Genomic DNA, 15,250 nt, shown 5'->3' with positions numbered 1-15,250 from the left:
AGAATATTTGCATGATCTCAAAGTCTCACTCCACAAATTGTTAGGAAAAGTCAGGAGATTGAGACCATCCTGGCTAACACAGTGAAACCCCGTCTCTACTAAAAATACAAAAAAAAAAAAAAAAATTAGCAGGGCCTGGTGGGGGGCACCTGTAGTCCCAGCTACTCGGGAAGCTGAGGCAGGAGAATGGTGTGAACCCGGGGGGGCGGAGCTCGCAGTGAGCTGAGATTGTGCCACTGCACTCCAGCCTGGGGGACAGAGCGAGACTCCGTCTCAAAAAAAGAAAAAAAAAATTGAGGCAGAATTTCGCTATGTTGCCTGGGCTTGTCTCAAACTACTGGGCTCAAGCAGTCCTCCTGCCTCAGCCTCCTGAGTAGCTGAGACTATAGGGGCATGCCACTATGCCTAGTTTAAGAGGTAGTATTTAAACTGAGACCCGAAGGGTAAAAAAACATGGATAAAAGAAGAAACAGAAGGGGTAAGAGCCTTCCAAGCAGAGGGAATCACATATACAAAGGCTCTCATGTTAAATAAAACAAGAGTTGACATTGTTGAGAAACTAAAAGATTAGTTTATCTGCGATGCAGTAGAATAGGAGGAATGCAGTGGGAGAATAGATCAGAGACTTGGGCTGGGGCTATATTAGGCAGAGCTTGGAGACCAGAATAAGGGGGCCAAGGTGGGAACAAACCAATTAAATTGGCATTTCTCCCCGGGGGGTGGGGGGCAGGGAGCTAGCCCATGCATCATTTTTTAAAAGCTCCAAAGGCGATTCCAATAAGCAGCCAGGGTTGGGAACCTAGGGGGGACATGTAGCTAGATTAATGAAGATGGCCCAAACTTCTTTTGTTCTGATACCTAAACTCTCTGTAGGAACACAGTGCTACTTTACAGTGCATTCGCCAGGAAAAGTCTCTTCCCATTTGGAATCTGAAGTTAAACCGACACCACACTTGAAGATGCCAGGATTGTTAGAGGAAAATGTCACCCAATAGTCCCAGGAAGCAGGAGCCCTTTTGTTGCTATTTAACCACTTCTTTCCGGTATGGTGGCAAGTTGCCTCCTTACACACAAACTGCCTCAGGAGATCCTAAGGATATCATGGTGTCTGTCCTTGCAAGAGCATGCACTATGGTAGGACATTACCTTCATTCTGTTCCTTTTTCTCCAAGACTCTTGCGTATTCTCACCATTTGGCTGGACTTTCTTCTGTAGGTTTACCTCGGAATCCACACAAAACCCACAGGGTTTTAGAGTTGCCTTGAATTACACACTTGAACATTCGGATCTTCATTTTCCCAAACATCCACCCAGTTATAGGTGGCCTTTGCTCCAGAGTCCTGGAGTAGCAAGATGCCTTGAGTCTTAGACTGTCTTCCCACTTCTTTCTCTGTATCCCCTCCTGCATGCCTTGCTGTGTTGCATTCGTTATCATTCTAAAGTTGTCACCAACATGTGGGAAACCAGTTTATCTAACTAATAATGATAGCTACCATTTTCTGAGCTCTTACTGTGTACTCTTCTTGCCACAGCAAATGCATTGACAAGGGAGTCTGCTGGCCAAAGCCTGACTCTCATCTCCAGATGATCCAACACAGGTGCTGTGTGTGACCCGGGACAAAGCACTTAATATCACCGAGGTTTGGAAAGTGGGTGAGAACATTCTAGATATAAGGCCTAGCTAGAGTGAAGGCCTCCAAAGCAGGGTGCTCTTAATTCTAGATGTCCCAGATGCATGGGACAGAGTAATCTAGTAATCTTCCAGGATTTAATCCTGGACTACTGGAAACAACTAGAAGTGAGAAAAGCATCTGTGCTTTGCAGTGACCACTGTCCTGTCAGACAATCAATAAATGCTATCTTTCCTCTTTCAGGTTTTTCAGGGAAATCAAGACTCCTTCACACCTGTGGTGAACTCTCTAGACTCACCGTTACTGACTCGCTACCTTCGAATTCATCCCCAGAGTTGGGTGCACCAGATTGCCCTGAGGATAGAGGTTCTGGGCTGCGAGGCACAGGAGCTCTACTGAGAGTGGCCACAGCAGCACCTGCCAGTGCCCGCACCCCTCCCTCCTCAGCTCCAGGGCAGTGTCCCTTCCTGGCTTGCCTTCTACCTTTGTGCTGACCTTCGGTTTACTTCCTGCCCCACATTGTCCATGGCCCCATTATTTTGCTATGTATTTAAACTATACAGTCCTAGCAGACACTGCCTTGAAGCCTCCCGAATTAACTATCATTAATCCTGCATTTATTTGGTGGGGGGCCAGGAGGGTGCATCCAATTTAACTTAACTCTTACCTATTTTCTGCAGCTGCTCCCAGATTATTCCTTCCTTCCAATGTAACTAGGCAAAAAGTTGTTTTTGCTTCCTTACACATAGACATAATTATGTTATTTAGTCATGAGGGGCACATTCTTATCTCCAAAACTAGCAGTCTTAAACTGAGAATTATAGATAGGGTTCAAGAATCCCTAAGTTTCCTGAAATTATATGGGACATTCTGTATAAATGCAAATGTGCATTTTTCTGACGAGTGTCCATAGATTTAATCTCAGAAAGATGTAGACATAAAACCATTTGGTCTTAACTCTGACCAATAAAAAATAAGTCAGGAGGATGGAATTGTTGAAAGCTTTGAAACAAAATAACTATGTCTTCTTGAAATTTGTGATGGCCAAGAAAGAAAATGATGATGATAATAGGCTTCTAAGGGCATATATTTAATATTTCTGTTAAAATATGAGGAAAATCCATGGTTATCTGGGATAGGAGATACAAACTTTGTATTTTGTATTTGGCCTACTTTGTAATAAATGCAGATGGATTTTTTAAATCTTTGAGGTAGTGCCACATAAAGTCCTAAAGATCTAGCAAATTCTTTGAAAAATCATAAATTCCCATAATGAATCCTGGGGGGACAGGAAGAAAAGGAACTGATAGCAAACAGTTCAAAATTTTGTTGACATCTGCTGTACTAAGAGGCACATGCCCTGAGATAGGAGTTCAGCAGACTGTGCAGATAAAACAGGATGCAGTAAAGAAGCTGGCCAAACCTGCCAAAACCAAGATGGCAGCAAAAGCTTCCTCTGGTGGTCCTCACTGCTCGTTATACACTAATCATAACGCATTAGCATGCTAAAAGACATTACCACCAGCACCACGACAGTTTACAAATGCCATGGCAACATCCAGAAGTTACTGTACATGGTCTGAAAGGAAGAGGAACCCTCAGTTCCAGGAATTCCACACCCCATTCCTGGAAAACTCATAAATAATCCACCCCTTGTCTAGCAGGTGATCAAGAAATAATCATAAAAATAGCCAACCAGCCTATGGAGTAGCCAACCTTTCATTCTTTTATGTCTTAATAATTTGCTGTCACTTCAGTCTGTCAGCTCGCTCTTGAATTCCTTCCTGTGCAAAGCCAATAACCTATGTGACTTCTCAAGTTGAACCCCAGCTTTGAGGTTCGCCCTGTGACACAACACAACAACAGCATAGCCTGCCCTATGAGTGCTTACTGTGCTATAATAATGCACTCAGTTTACTCTCTCCCTCTACTAATTTCCTGCTGAAAATAACACAACAAAAATGTAATGGGAAATTTTATACCATGACTGAAAACTAGAGTCCCACTTACATAGTTGAAGTATCAAGGAGGTCAGAAGAAAATTGGACTGGTGAAAACTGAAAAAACACTCCAGCCTGCCATGTCACCACACAGTAGGATTCCCCATCTTGCCCTCCACCCCAATAATATTGCGAAGGGTTTACTGCTCCTTCCATCTGCCTGACCCCTTCACTAAGACTACACAGAATCTCCTGATTTAGTAAAGGGGACTGGAGGCAAGGATAAGTTATAGAGCAGTTGGAGGAAGCATCTGAAGATTGCAACCCAGGGCAATTTGAAAATAGGAGATCCTAATATGAAAGAAAAATGGATCCCAATCTGAGAAAAGGCAAAAGAATGGCTACTTATTTTCTATGCTGGAGTATTTTCTAATAATCCTGCTTGACCCTGAGCTGACCGCTTTGGAAACTATAACATAGCTGTCACAGTATAGTCACAATCCACAAATGATAAAGGTGAAAATGGTTTATAGCCCTGTGAAGTTCTTAACATTTAGAGGCTAACTTACAGAAATGAATAAGTTGTTTTGTTTTATAGCCCGGTAGAAGAGTTAACCCCAAAGGTGATATGGTTTTATTTCCTGTTATGTTTAACTTGGCAATCTTGTTTGGGCATTCTTTTCCCATTGACTATATACATCTCTATTTCTCAAATGTTAATGGAACTAGTTCTTTTATTTTCCTGCTGGTTTCTTCAGTAATGAGTTAAATAAAACATTGACACATACAAACAAATGCCTTTGAGAATTGTGTTTTTACACTGGAAATAAAAATGTGAGCACTGATATTTGTAAAACAAATAGGGGCACTGAATAGCAAGATGGACACTCTAGAAAACCAAATTAGTGAGTTAGAAAACCAGATTAAATTGAACTCAGAGTAAAAATGATTTAATTCATGAGAGGCTGAATAAAATAAATCAGAAATGGAGTCTCAATCCAGGCGAACAGCTTATATGGAGAGAGAAAGAGACTGAGAGAGAAATGGGAGTTTCTGTTCAATGGGCATAACGTTTCAGTTATGCTGCTGGGCATGGTGGCTCACACCTGTAATCCCAGCATTTTGGGAGGCCAAGGCAGGCGGATCACCTGAGGTCAGGAGTTCGGGACAAGCCTAGCCAACATGGCGAAATCCCATCTCTACTAAAAATATAAAAATTAGCTGGGCATTGTGGCACACGCCTGTAGTCCCAGCTACTTGGGAGGTTGAGGCACAAGAATTGCTTGAACCCAGGAGGCGGGTGGAGGTTGCAGTGAGCCGAGATCATGCCATTGCATTCCATCAGCCTGGGCAACAGAGTGAGACTCCATCTCAAAAAAAAAAAAAAAAAAAGTTTCAGTTATGCAAGATGAATTAAGTTCTACAGATCTAATGTACAACATTGTGCATATAGCTAACAATACCATACTGGGCACTGAAAAATGTGTCAAGAGAGCAGATACCATGTTGTGTTCTTACTACAATTTTACCACAATGTAAAAATGCATTGTAAACACTATGTGCAAATAGAATAGCAAAGAATGTACACAATGCCCATGAGCATAACATTCCAGTGGACCCACAATGCATTGGAGTTCAGTGAGACTCAAAGGGAGAAGAATGTTAACAAAGTCAGTGGGGAGGGGAAAACGAATGTGATGAAATAGGCGGTCTCATTAAACTTCCCTTACAAAACACAAGATCAAAGATAAAATTATTAAGAATTTCAAGACAGTGACATCAGAGCAAACAAAACATAGGGCCCCTCAGGGTGTGAGGCCCTGTGGACCGGCATAGATCAAACTCCCATGAAGCCAATCCTGAGTCCCAGGCAAGCTGGGACTTTTGGTCATCTAGCAATAGTCATGTGAGTGCACCATCTTGGAAGTAGATCCTCCAGTTTCTTTCAGTGTTTTGGGTCACAACCTAGATACCTTTATCAGTGCCTGGGAATGTTCAAGGTCCCAATTTTCATTCAGGCCTGCTGGCTGGGTCACAGAATGGTCAAGCCACTCCATGATTTTCTATCATGACATAGCAAGAAACTGGGAGAGACTGGAGGACTCTACAAAAACTTCCATTTTATGTATTTCCTGGGAGCCCTGTTTTCTGATAGACCCCTAACTGAGATACCATTTTTGCCGTTCTTCTATGGATAACTATTATTTTTTAAATTTTTAAAATATTTTATATTTTGTAGAGACAGGCTCCTGCTATGTTGCCTAGACTTGATTTGCATTTTTTTAAACTTTAAGTTCTGGGATACATGTGCAGAACATGCAGGTTTGTTACATAGGTATACATATGCCATGATGGTTGGGTGCACCCATCAACCCGTCATCTAGGTTATAAGCCCCACATGTCACCCAGGCTGGAGTGCAGTGGCATGATCATAGCTCACTGCAGCCTCAATCTCCCAGGCTCAAGGCAGGCTACTGCCTCAGCCTCCAGAGTAACTGGGACTACAGGCGTGCACCACCACACCTGGCTAATTTTTAAATGTCTTGTAGAGACAGGATCTCGCTATGTTGCTCAGGCTGGTCTCAAACTCCTGAGCTCAAGCTATCCTTCTGCCTCAGCCTCCCAAAGTGCTGGGATGACAGGCGTCAGCCAGAACTATTTTTTTTTTAAATTAGTTTATAAGAGTTCTTTGTACATTAACAATCTTAATTGAATGTCTGTCGTATATGCTGTGAAATTACTTAATTTGTCATTAATCTTTTATCTTTTTTAAACAATGTTTTGCTATATGAAAGCTTTACATTTTTATGTTATAAATTTATCATTATTTTCATTTATGGCTTTGGGTTTTATGACATGCTTAGAGTAGCTTATTCTGCACCAAGATTATAAAAATATCCACTCATAGAATTTTCTATCATGAAAGTATGACAGAAATGTCATATTTTATATATGATTTTATTTTTGTTTAGTCCTTGATCCATCTAGAATTTCTATTTTGCATAGCATGGCAAAGGGCTCACACCCAACATCACATTAAATAATGTCTTTTTCCCCAATATGAAATGCCATATTTACCATCTATTGAAGTTCTATATATATGTTATTATAAGGCATAGTTAGATACCATGTGGTGAATAAAATATCTTAGAATTCTTCAAGCCTAAGAGGATACAACTACTGTAAGGATGGGTTTTGGTATAACACAGATGTTTATACATAGACAGAAATTGATGTCTGTGTGCTTAGCTGTCGAATAAGGAGACTGGGGGAGAGTTAAATGTAATCGATGATATCATAAGGAGTCGTGGAATTCTATTTGGAACTTCAGAGACCTAAGGAGAAGACTGACCAGCTTCTTCTGAAGACTTCTGCTCTCTAAAGACTAAGGCCTAATTCCACTGGTTTCTTTGAATTCCGTGGTGCTAAGTCCATTTTCAGGTAAGTGGTTTCCCACTGGATGTGGGTCTCTTTAAGCCCTAGCAAACAGTAGGTGAGTGTATCAGTTATAAATGTCTTAAGTAATAGGAGGCCCAAATTATAATGGCTCAAATAAGAGTATATTTTTCTCATACCATATAGTCCAGAGGTGAGGAGCTACAGGTGTTAGTTTAGTGGCTTGAAATTGTCAGAGCAACTTCAGGCAACATTTCTTAAACAACATTCAAGGCAGCATCATCTCTTTTATCAAGACAGCAAAAAGCCTTCCCAAAAGCTACCCATCAGATTGCCCTTATGTTTCATTATCTAGAGCTATGTCACATAGCCAAGCCTAACTTCAAGGATGGCTGAGAACGGGAGGATTCAGCTTTTTCAGCTTATCTAGTTGGACGTAGTAAATGAAAAACGGGTGGGAACAATATCCGCCAAAAGTCACCATTCATTCAAAAAATATTTATTGAGCACCTGGATACCCTATGTGCTAGGTACTGTTTAGCAGTGAACAAAACAGACAAAAATCCCTGCACTCATACAGCTTACATTATATTCAGGAGATACATATAATAAAGTAAAGTAAAATATATTCTACTAGGTTCTAATGAGGTTTTGGAGAAAAATCAAGCAGGTAAGACAATTAGGAAGTTTGTAGGAGGGTGGTACAATTTTAACAATGGGATCTAAGGAAAATCCTCATTGAGAAGGTGATATTTGAGTAATCAAAGGAGGTGAGGGAATAAATTCTGAGAATACCTGGGGGAAAGGCATTCCCTGGAAAGGGAAAAGCAAGTGAAAAAGCCCCAAGGTAGGAACACGCCTAGCTTGTTCAAAATGAAATGAGGCTAAGTTGGAGTGATGATCAAGAGGAGACTGGTAGGATATGTGGTCAGCAGTAACTAGGACATAATCTGACCTACAACTTACCAAGATCTCTTTGACCACTCACTGGAGAAGAGGCTTAAGGGAGGCAAGGATGGAAGCAGAAAGACAGAGATGATGGTAGGTAGCAGTGGAGGTGGTGTGAAGTGGCAGGATTCTGGATACGTTTTGTGAGTAAAGGTGACTAGACACTTCTGATGGATAAAGTGTATGAAAGAAAAAGAAGAGTCATTATATGTAAACCTAAACAAACATTTACTTTTTAAAGCAATATAAAAGTTTGTTACTTGAATATATAAAATATATTATGGAGTTAAAAATATATGGATATATAGAAATTTATTATATTTGGTATCTAAAGTAGTCAAATTCATAGAAACAAAAAGTAGAATGATGGTTACCAGGACCTGAAGGGGAGGGGTTAATGAGGAGCTGTTTACAGTTTCAGTTTTCCAAGTTGAAAAAGTTCTAGAGATCTGTTGCACAACAATGTGAATATACTTTTTTTGGCCTGAACAGATGAAACAGTTTCTACTAATTGACTTGGGGACGATTGAAAAGGTATCAGGGGTGGGAGGGAATGTCAGGTATCTGACCTGATAGAGGTTTTGTTTTGTTTTCTTGGAGGGGATACATTTTGCTTTGGAAACTGACCGTTTTCAGGAGTCACCTGTGTAAGTCAGTCAATTATCCTTATGTTCATAATGGTGAGAAGATTTTTGGAATATGAACTAAACCATCATTGTCTAACTTTTCAGACAAAGTTTCTGTGGAAAGAGCTACGGACAAAGACCTCTCTCCTTGGCGGAGTGAGCTAGGATTACCATCTCTTCAGCCGCAGCTGAAGGCGGGCGTCCATGGAACCCCAGAAGCTGCTGCTAACTGGATTTCTGCTATGCTCTCTAACTTGCCTCTTGTTGGAGACAGTAGCTTCCTCTCCTTCGCCTTTGTCTGCCTTGGGAATACAAGAAAAAACAGGATCGAAACCACGCTCAGGGGGTGTGTTTGCTGTTAGGATGAATGTTCCTTTCTTCATAGGACTTAAGATTCATGTTTCAGGTCAGGTAAAATGAATTTCATGTTTAAAAAGAATGTTCATAGGAAAGCAAACTATTCTGGTTTGGTTCAATTTAGTTCAACAAGCATTAACCTACCTACTATGTACCAAGTCCTTTTCTGAACTACATGGATTAGGAATTGAACAGCCTCTGTTATGAAGGAGCTCACGGATAGGCAGACAAAGCCATAGATGCCAACCTTCCATGGAGCATGATCAATGTCCCAGCGGACAAGGGGATAATTTAAACTGTTTTTGGGGAGGGGTCAGGAAAGACTTGACAAAGGAGGTGAAATTGACAATAAACCTGATGGTCCACTGATCCACAATCTAGGTTCCAACATGCTATTCAAGTGTCTTGCTGGTTAGTGGTGAATCCTCTCAACTCCATGCTGCAGACACTTTCATTTTCCCCTACTTCTTTCTTTAGGGTCAAAGCACTGTACTTTCCTCCCCCAGTTGCTAATGAAAAGACCCAACAGCCCGAGCCTTACATTGATCAGCAAACTCCCCCTAGAGGTCCTTATTCCAGTTTCCCTGGCCCCTTCCTCCTCTGCTCTTAGGGCTGGTGGCCTTCTCCTTTCCCTTCCTGGGATACTCCCTCCCCTTAGCCTCCTGCAGGACTCCCAGAGATATACTCTAGGCAGCAACACTTTAGTAAAGACTTTCTTGTTATCAATTCATGCTTCTCTTTCAAAAAGTACCCAATATACTCGAAACAACCCTTAAGGTATCTGAAACAACAATTATTGATCCTATTTGACTTACAAGGAGGCAAAAAATTATATCCATCTAAGGATACTTTAAAAACAAAATGTTTGCCCTTTGAACATCTTACAGCCAGCACAGCAAAGTAGTTTAGGATATGGGCTCTGGACAACTATAAGAACATGATATCTGGGACAACTATTTGAACTTGAATTTGGATTCAAACGCCAGCCCTATCATTTACTTGACCTCTCCTCAATGAACATCTATGCTCTTTCTGCAGGTAATGACAGGTCCTGGCTGAACAACTTCAGGGATTACTTATGGCAACTTATCAAGAGTGCCTTACCTCCAGCAGCCATTGTTGCTTTTCTTCTCACCTCAGCACTAATGGGGATCCTCTGCTGCTTCACGTAAGCTTCTGCGGGAAGAAGAGACGAGGAGGAGAGAGGGAACGTGAAGGGGGGCGGGAACAGAAACAGGTTGCTCACCAGCCTGCATATCTGTAATTAAGGGAAAGTTTTAAGAAATTCAATTCTGGGAGGAAAACTGTGAAAGGTCATGCAACCCCTTTTTAAAATGTCTTCTCTACTTTCTCTTTTATTTCCTCCAACTTGCTCCATTTGTTACCAATGACTGACAGGTCACATTTAATGACCAGTGTTTACAACTGGTCATTTCTTTTATCAACTTTATTAACTCCTAATTTTTCTTCCCTGTGGCTCAAGAACTATACATAGAAAATATATAATTAGCTGTGCTCTCAATTTCCTCAAAATTTACCATAATATTTATCTACATAAATCATATGAAGCCAAAAGAATCCTGAGGAAAACAAAATAGTTGAGCTAAATTTTGTTAATTCAGCCAGTATTTACCGACAAATGACTACTTGCCTGTCTGTGTGCTGGTTGCTAGAAAGACAGAGAAAGAAAGCAATTAAAAGAGCTCAAAAATCTAAGGAAAGTGGCTGAGGATAAAGATCAGATCAAGGGTGTGGCATCACCTATGGCTCCTGTAACCTCGAAATGATCACAGGATCAAGAACTGTGTCTAGGAAGCAACCTTGGATGTGGTTACTGGCACATGGAACTGATTGGAGGCAAATAGATTAGATATCAGCTAAGCTTTTGAGAGAAGCTTATTGCCAGAGAAACCATAAGCCAGAACTAAATGAGCCATCAGTTGTGAACAATAGTTAGGCCTCCAACCTTCCATGAAAAAGAAGGACACCAGCTTTGAAGGTCCCAACATTTGCTTCAGAAGAATAATGGATCAGAAGAGCCTCCCAGAGAACGGACAAAGGGCCACAGAGCCACCCTTTGAAAGCAGGATTTGGGTCTAATCGATGCCTACCCACCAGGACTCCAGGATTGCCACAGAGCAATGACTGCTGTGTGTCTCTCGTTCTTCCTCTTTTCAAATAGGAATGTTTATGGTGCTTATCCTCTTCCTGTTCCATCGTTATTCTGGGTTGTAGAGATCAGGAGCAGATCACTTAACCAAGCAGAGCCACCCCCAGACTTGAGATAACTCAGCATCACCAGATACTCTGGACTTTGAGCTGGACACAGTGATAAATGAGATTTAGTCCTGAGGAAAGGGTTTGCCACAAGTCAGGTATTCTGAAAGTAGACAGGGAGACCAGAATTTGGCATTCAGGGTATTATTAATGATCAACGCCTGTGGAAGATATGGGGTGGAAGGGAGAAATCAAACTGTCTTGCAAGCCCAACAAAGACTCAGTCAGCCCCATCAGAGTTGTCCCACATGGCTGAAATGGCTGGACCTCTCTAACCCCACCTAGATCATTCACTGGATGTGGGCTGTTCCCAGAAAGTACATGGAAGCTCTCTGCAGCTGAGGCAGCCTCTGAATGAGCTAACAGGTAGAGGCTCTCTGCTGACAACACTCTCAGCAGCTAGGGAAATAAGGCCTTTCTCAAGCAGAAATATGGGTGGAATATTTCCATATGCATGACAGGGTGGCTGTGTTCCACATATGAAAAGAAAAGTGAAACAGATACTGGATGATCAGAAAGACAGACTGTAACAGAGACTGGCTATTTGTTCAGCAATCCTGTTCCTTCTTCCCCAAGCACAGAGTAACATTATATTCCCAACCTTCCTTCCAACAAGGCTGGGACCACAGTACTGAGATTTGGCCAGTAAAATACGAGCAAAAGGAATGTATGACATAAAATGTCTTGCACATGTGTCCATGCTACCTCTCTCTTTCGCATATGCATGGCTTCAACTGAAGGACTCTAAGGTGGTGAAGTCACATGATGGAAGGAGCTGGGATCCCTGAATCACCTCATGGAGGAGAACTTAACCTACATCAGAATGAGTCATGAGTGAAGGATCAATTTTATTGTGTTAAGCTACTAAGACCTCAGGACCGTTATAGCAGCTGAATATCCCTGAATAGCATACCTAGTAACCAACCAAGGAAGCTGGAACTCAAATAAGATATGTCTGGTTCCACATCTTTGAAGTCACTGTTACTCAAACTGTGGTCGGCAGGTAAGCTGCATCAAAAGCATCAGAAGTATTGGTTAACCATGCACATTCAGAGGGACTTCTGTGAAGATAAGGCAGACTATATGCCAACAAAAATAATTCCTTCTTTGAAGTAGATGGCTTAACCTGAAGAGAAAAGCCAATAAGCCCTTACTGGGAACAAGCAAGCTAACTAGTGAAAGAAACATTTCTGAACCCAACTGGGCACCAAGTAGAAGCCTAACAGATAAATTTGAATGAATAAGCATATAGGCAAGCCATATTTTTAAGAAGCAGTCTGTTGAGGCAAGAAGGTGAAGTCTGAAACTTCTTTATGCTCAGACCTACAGCTGCTGCTCTCACTTGGCTGGAAAGAAGTAAAGGCTATAAGAGCTTACACATACCTCAGCATCATGAAGATAATTTGTTAGTCTAAAGTATAGCGCTGGTGACTTGTGCAAATCTCCTGTAAATAACTGGTCCAGTAAGAGTTTATCTCATTCAACAGGAAACAGCACCAGATCTATACTGAGTTACTGTATGGAAAAGACAAGAAACATATAAGCAAGAAATGGCAGATGAGGAATACTCACTAGAAAAATATCTCAGGGCAGATAAAAACTGTGTACTAACATATTGCCATAAATTCAAAACATTTGATACAAAATATAAAATAATAGCTAAGGTCAGGCATGGTGGCACATGCCTGTAATCCCAGCACTTTGAGAGGCTGAGGCGGGAGGATTGCTTAAGGCCAGGAGTTCGAGACCAGCCTGGGAACACAGCAAGACCTCATCTCAATAATAATAATAATAATAATAATAATAATAATAATAAAAGCTATATGCAGAAATAAAACAGGGCAGATAAGGTATACTAAAACAAAAGGAGAAGATGAAAATTAGATGGAAAATCCCAAGAAAAATGTAAAAGACAAAAAGTAAAACTATCACCAAAATGAGGAACCATGAAGAAAGAGAGACATTGGTACAAAATATGAAAGAAAATATGCAAAACAGGATTACATAGGCAAGCAGTATTAAACAGTTTGGTGAAAGTAAGATTAGAGAAAAAATGGTAGATATAGGAGGCACAGAATGATTTCTTTGATTAAGAGAACCAAAATAATCCAACAGAAGAAAAAGTTATAATTTTTTCTTTTTCTTTTTTTTTTTTTTTTTTTTTTGAGATTAAGTCTCAGTGTGTCACACATGCTGGAGTGCAGTGGCGCCATCTCAGCTCACTGCAACCTCTGCCTCCCGGGTTCAAGCGATTCTCCTGCCTCAGCCTCCTGAGTAGCTGGGATTACAGGCACGCGCCACCACGCCTGGCTAATTTTTGTCTTTTTTGTAGAGATGGGGTTTCACCATGTTGGTCAGGCTGGTCTCCAACTCCTGACCTCGTGATCCACCCGCCTCGGCCTCCCATAGTGCTGGGATTACAGTCGTGAGTCACAGAGTCTGGTCAAGTTATAATTTTTTAAGTGTTGCAGGAATTAAAGAAGACTGAAGTCTGTGGTCATAAAGGACACATCAATTCCCAGGAAAAATTGGGACTTGGTACTGGGCACATAGTAGACTCTCAGTAATACTTGTTGATTTTTAATTAAGACATTTCACAGTGAGGATTGCAGTCTTTCTGTGCCTCATTCTTCCTCCTCTATACTCACCTGTATATACCATTAGCTGCAGCTGTAATGAAGGCTTAAGCTAGCTGCTTATTACCTGAGGCACATGAAAGCTTGGCTAATCTCCCAGCATTCCAGAAGCAGAGGTGGCAATCAGGAGGACTGACAGGCTCTAACAAGTCCACAAAGATATGTGTACAAGGAATTTTTAGTATGGTTTTCAATAGTGAAGAAATGAAAACTTAAATGTCCATCAGTCTGGGGCTGGCTAAAGAAAGCATTGCACATTCATACAATGAGTACTAAGAATAATTACACGGAAAGATATTCATGAAATATCATTGAGTGGAAAAAACAGATTATAACAGAAGATACATAGTTTAGTCTAATTTCTTTTTAAAAACTAATCATATAGGGGGAAAGCCTCTAAGAACCTTACCGAAGTATTAGACATTGGTTATCTCCTTGTGGTAGTGAGTAGATTGTTTTCTTATTATTGGTGGTGGTGTTAACTTTTTTTTCCCCATCTAATTGCACTTTCTGATCTTTCTACAACGAGCTATCTTGTTTGGTCAGTTCATTTTTAAAAAGATACTTTAAAAACGAAAGAAGAAAAACTACCTAACCATACTTATACCACTACCTCCAAGCCCCACTGTACTGGAAACACATTCTGCTTTTTCATCAAAGCATTTTGTTTGTATGGAATTATTTGGTTCATATTAAGAGAAAAAGTGGTGAAAAATCCAATCTTTGAAAAAGGGATATAATTACATAGTAACTCTGTGCAGAGCATTTACCATTTTATCTTCTTTTCCCAGCATTCTTGTAGTTGACCCAGTCCAGTGAAGAACTAGAAGATTCAACAGGGCACATGTGGTCTCTCCGGTTGGACTCCAAAAGAGTGGGGCATTTGCTATCTGCTTAAAATGAGGAAGTATCTATCAGTTAAAATTAAATTGTCTTCCAACTTGAATTATCTTTGCCTTCATTTTCTCCTTCAAAAGTTGCAATTTTAAAATGTGAATATCCTTATTACTGTTTTGATTATAATAGTAACACATATTTATTGCAAAAAAAAGTTGAGAAATACAGAGAAAAGAGTAAGTTTTCATAATTCTAGCACCCAGAAATAAACATCATTAACATCTTGATGTACCTCCCTTCAATTTTTTTTCTATATATGTATTACAAGTTTTCCAAAGTCTGTTCTGTGAAACAATAGTTCGTTTTAATAAAAGTCACAAAACAGTGAGGGCCCTGTGGTCAGTTATGTTTGGGAAATGCTGGATTAAACACATTTAAACACATTAAACCTATTTTTCTTTGCTCCAGGACTTCTAAGAACTTTTAACAGGCTAATATTAATCTCCACAAGTGAGTATAATATATAGCATTTCCCAAACTAATTTAAACATGAGATTTTTTTAATGTAGTGGATATGACATGAGTCATTTAACCACCTCCCT

General features: G+C 40.5%; 2 protein-coding genes across 12 annotated transcripts in view; both read left to right on the top strand.

Annotated features, from left to right (window-relative positions):
- The window catches only part of F8 (coagulation factor VIII), a 198,570-nt gene extending 194,204 nt beyond the window's left edge, over positions 1 to 4,366 (top strand). For all 11 annotated transcript variants that reach the window (XR_013412903.1, XM_077989004.1, XM_077989003.1 and 8 more), the window contains one exon: positions 1,875 to 4,366. Coding sequence is in view for 10 of the 11 variants with exons in the window: in XM_077989004.1 (XP_077845130.1) it covers positions 1,875 to 2,030 (156 nt within the window). In the remaining variant the exon portion in view is untranslated. The remainder of the gene's footprint in view (positions 1 to 1,874) is intronic.
- A 2,532-nt stretch (positions 4,367 to 6,898) lies between these two features.
- On the top strand, positions 6,899 to 15,036 carry SMIM9 (small integral membrane protein 9). Its single transcript, XM_001097767.5, has 4 exons — positions 6,899 to 7,012; positions 8,647 to 8,887; positions 9,937 to 10,066; positions 14,603 to 15,036. Exons 2-4 carry the CDS (start codon positions 8,746 to 8,748, stop codon positions 14,628 to 14,630), a joined length of 300 nt encoding a protein of 99 aa, XP_001097767.1. The 5' UTR covers positions 6,899 to 7,012; positions 8,647 to 8,745; the 3' UTR covers positions 14,631 to 15,036.
- The last annotated feature ends 214 nt before the right edge of the window (positions 15,037 to 15,250 follow it).

Source organism: Macaca mulatta, chromosome X, assembly GCF_049350105.2.
Source record: "Macaca mulatta isolate MMU2019108-1 chromosome X, T2T-MMU8v2.0, whole genome shotgun sequence".
Taxonomy (NCBI): Eukaryota; Metazoa; Chordata; class Mammalia; order Primates; family Cercopithecidae; genus Macaca; species Macaca mulatta.
This window is presented reverse-complemented; position numbering and strand designations above follow the sequence as displayed.

Excerpts from the sequence above, each read along its gene's own strand:
- SMIM9 (XM_001097767.5), top strand. The coding sequence starts at position 8,746 with ATGGAACCCCAGAAGCTGCTGCTAACTGGATTTCTGCTATGCTCTCTA. Across the intron at positions 8,888-9,936 it reads ATCGAAACCACGCTCAGGGG|GTAATGACAGGTCCTGGCTG; the intron begins GTGTGTTTGCTG and ends CTCTTTCTGCAG. Across the intron at positions 10,067-14,602 it reads GGGATCCTCTGCTGCTTCAC|CATTCTTGTAGTTGACCCAG; the intron begins GTAAGCTTCTGC and ends TTCTTTTCCCAG.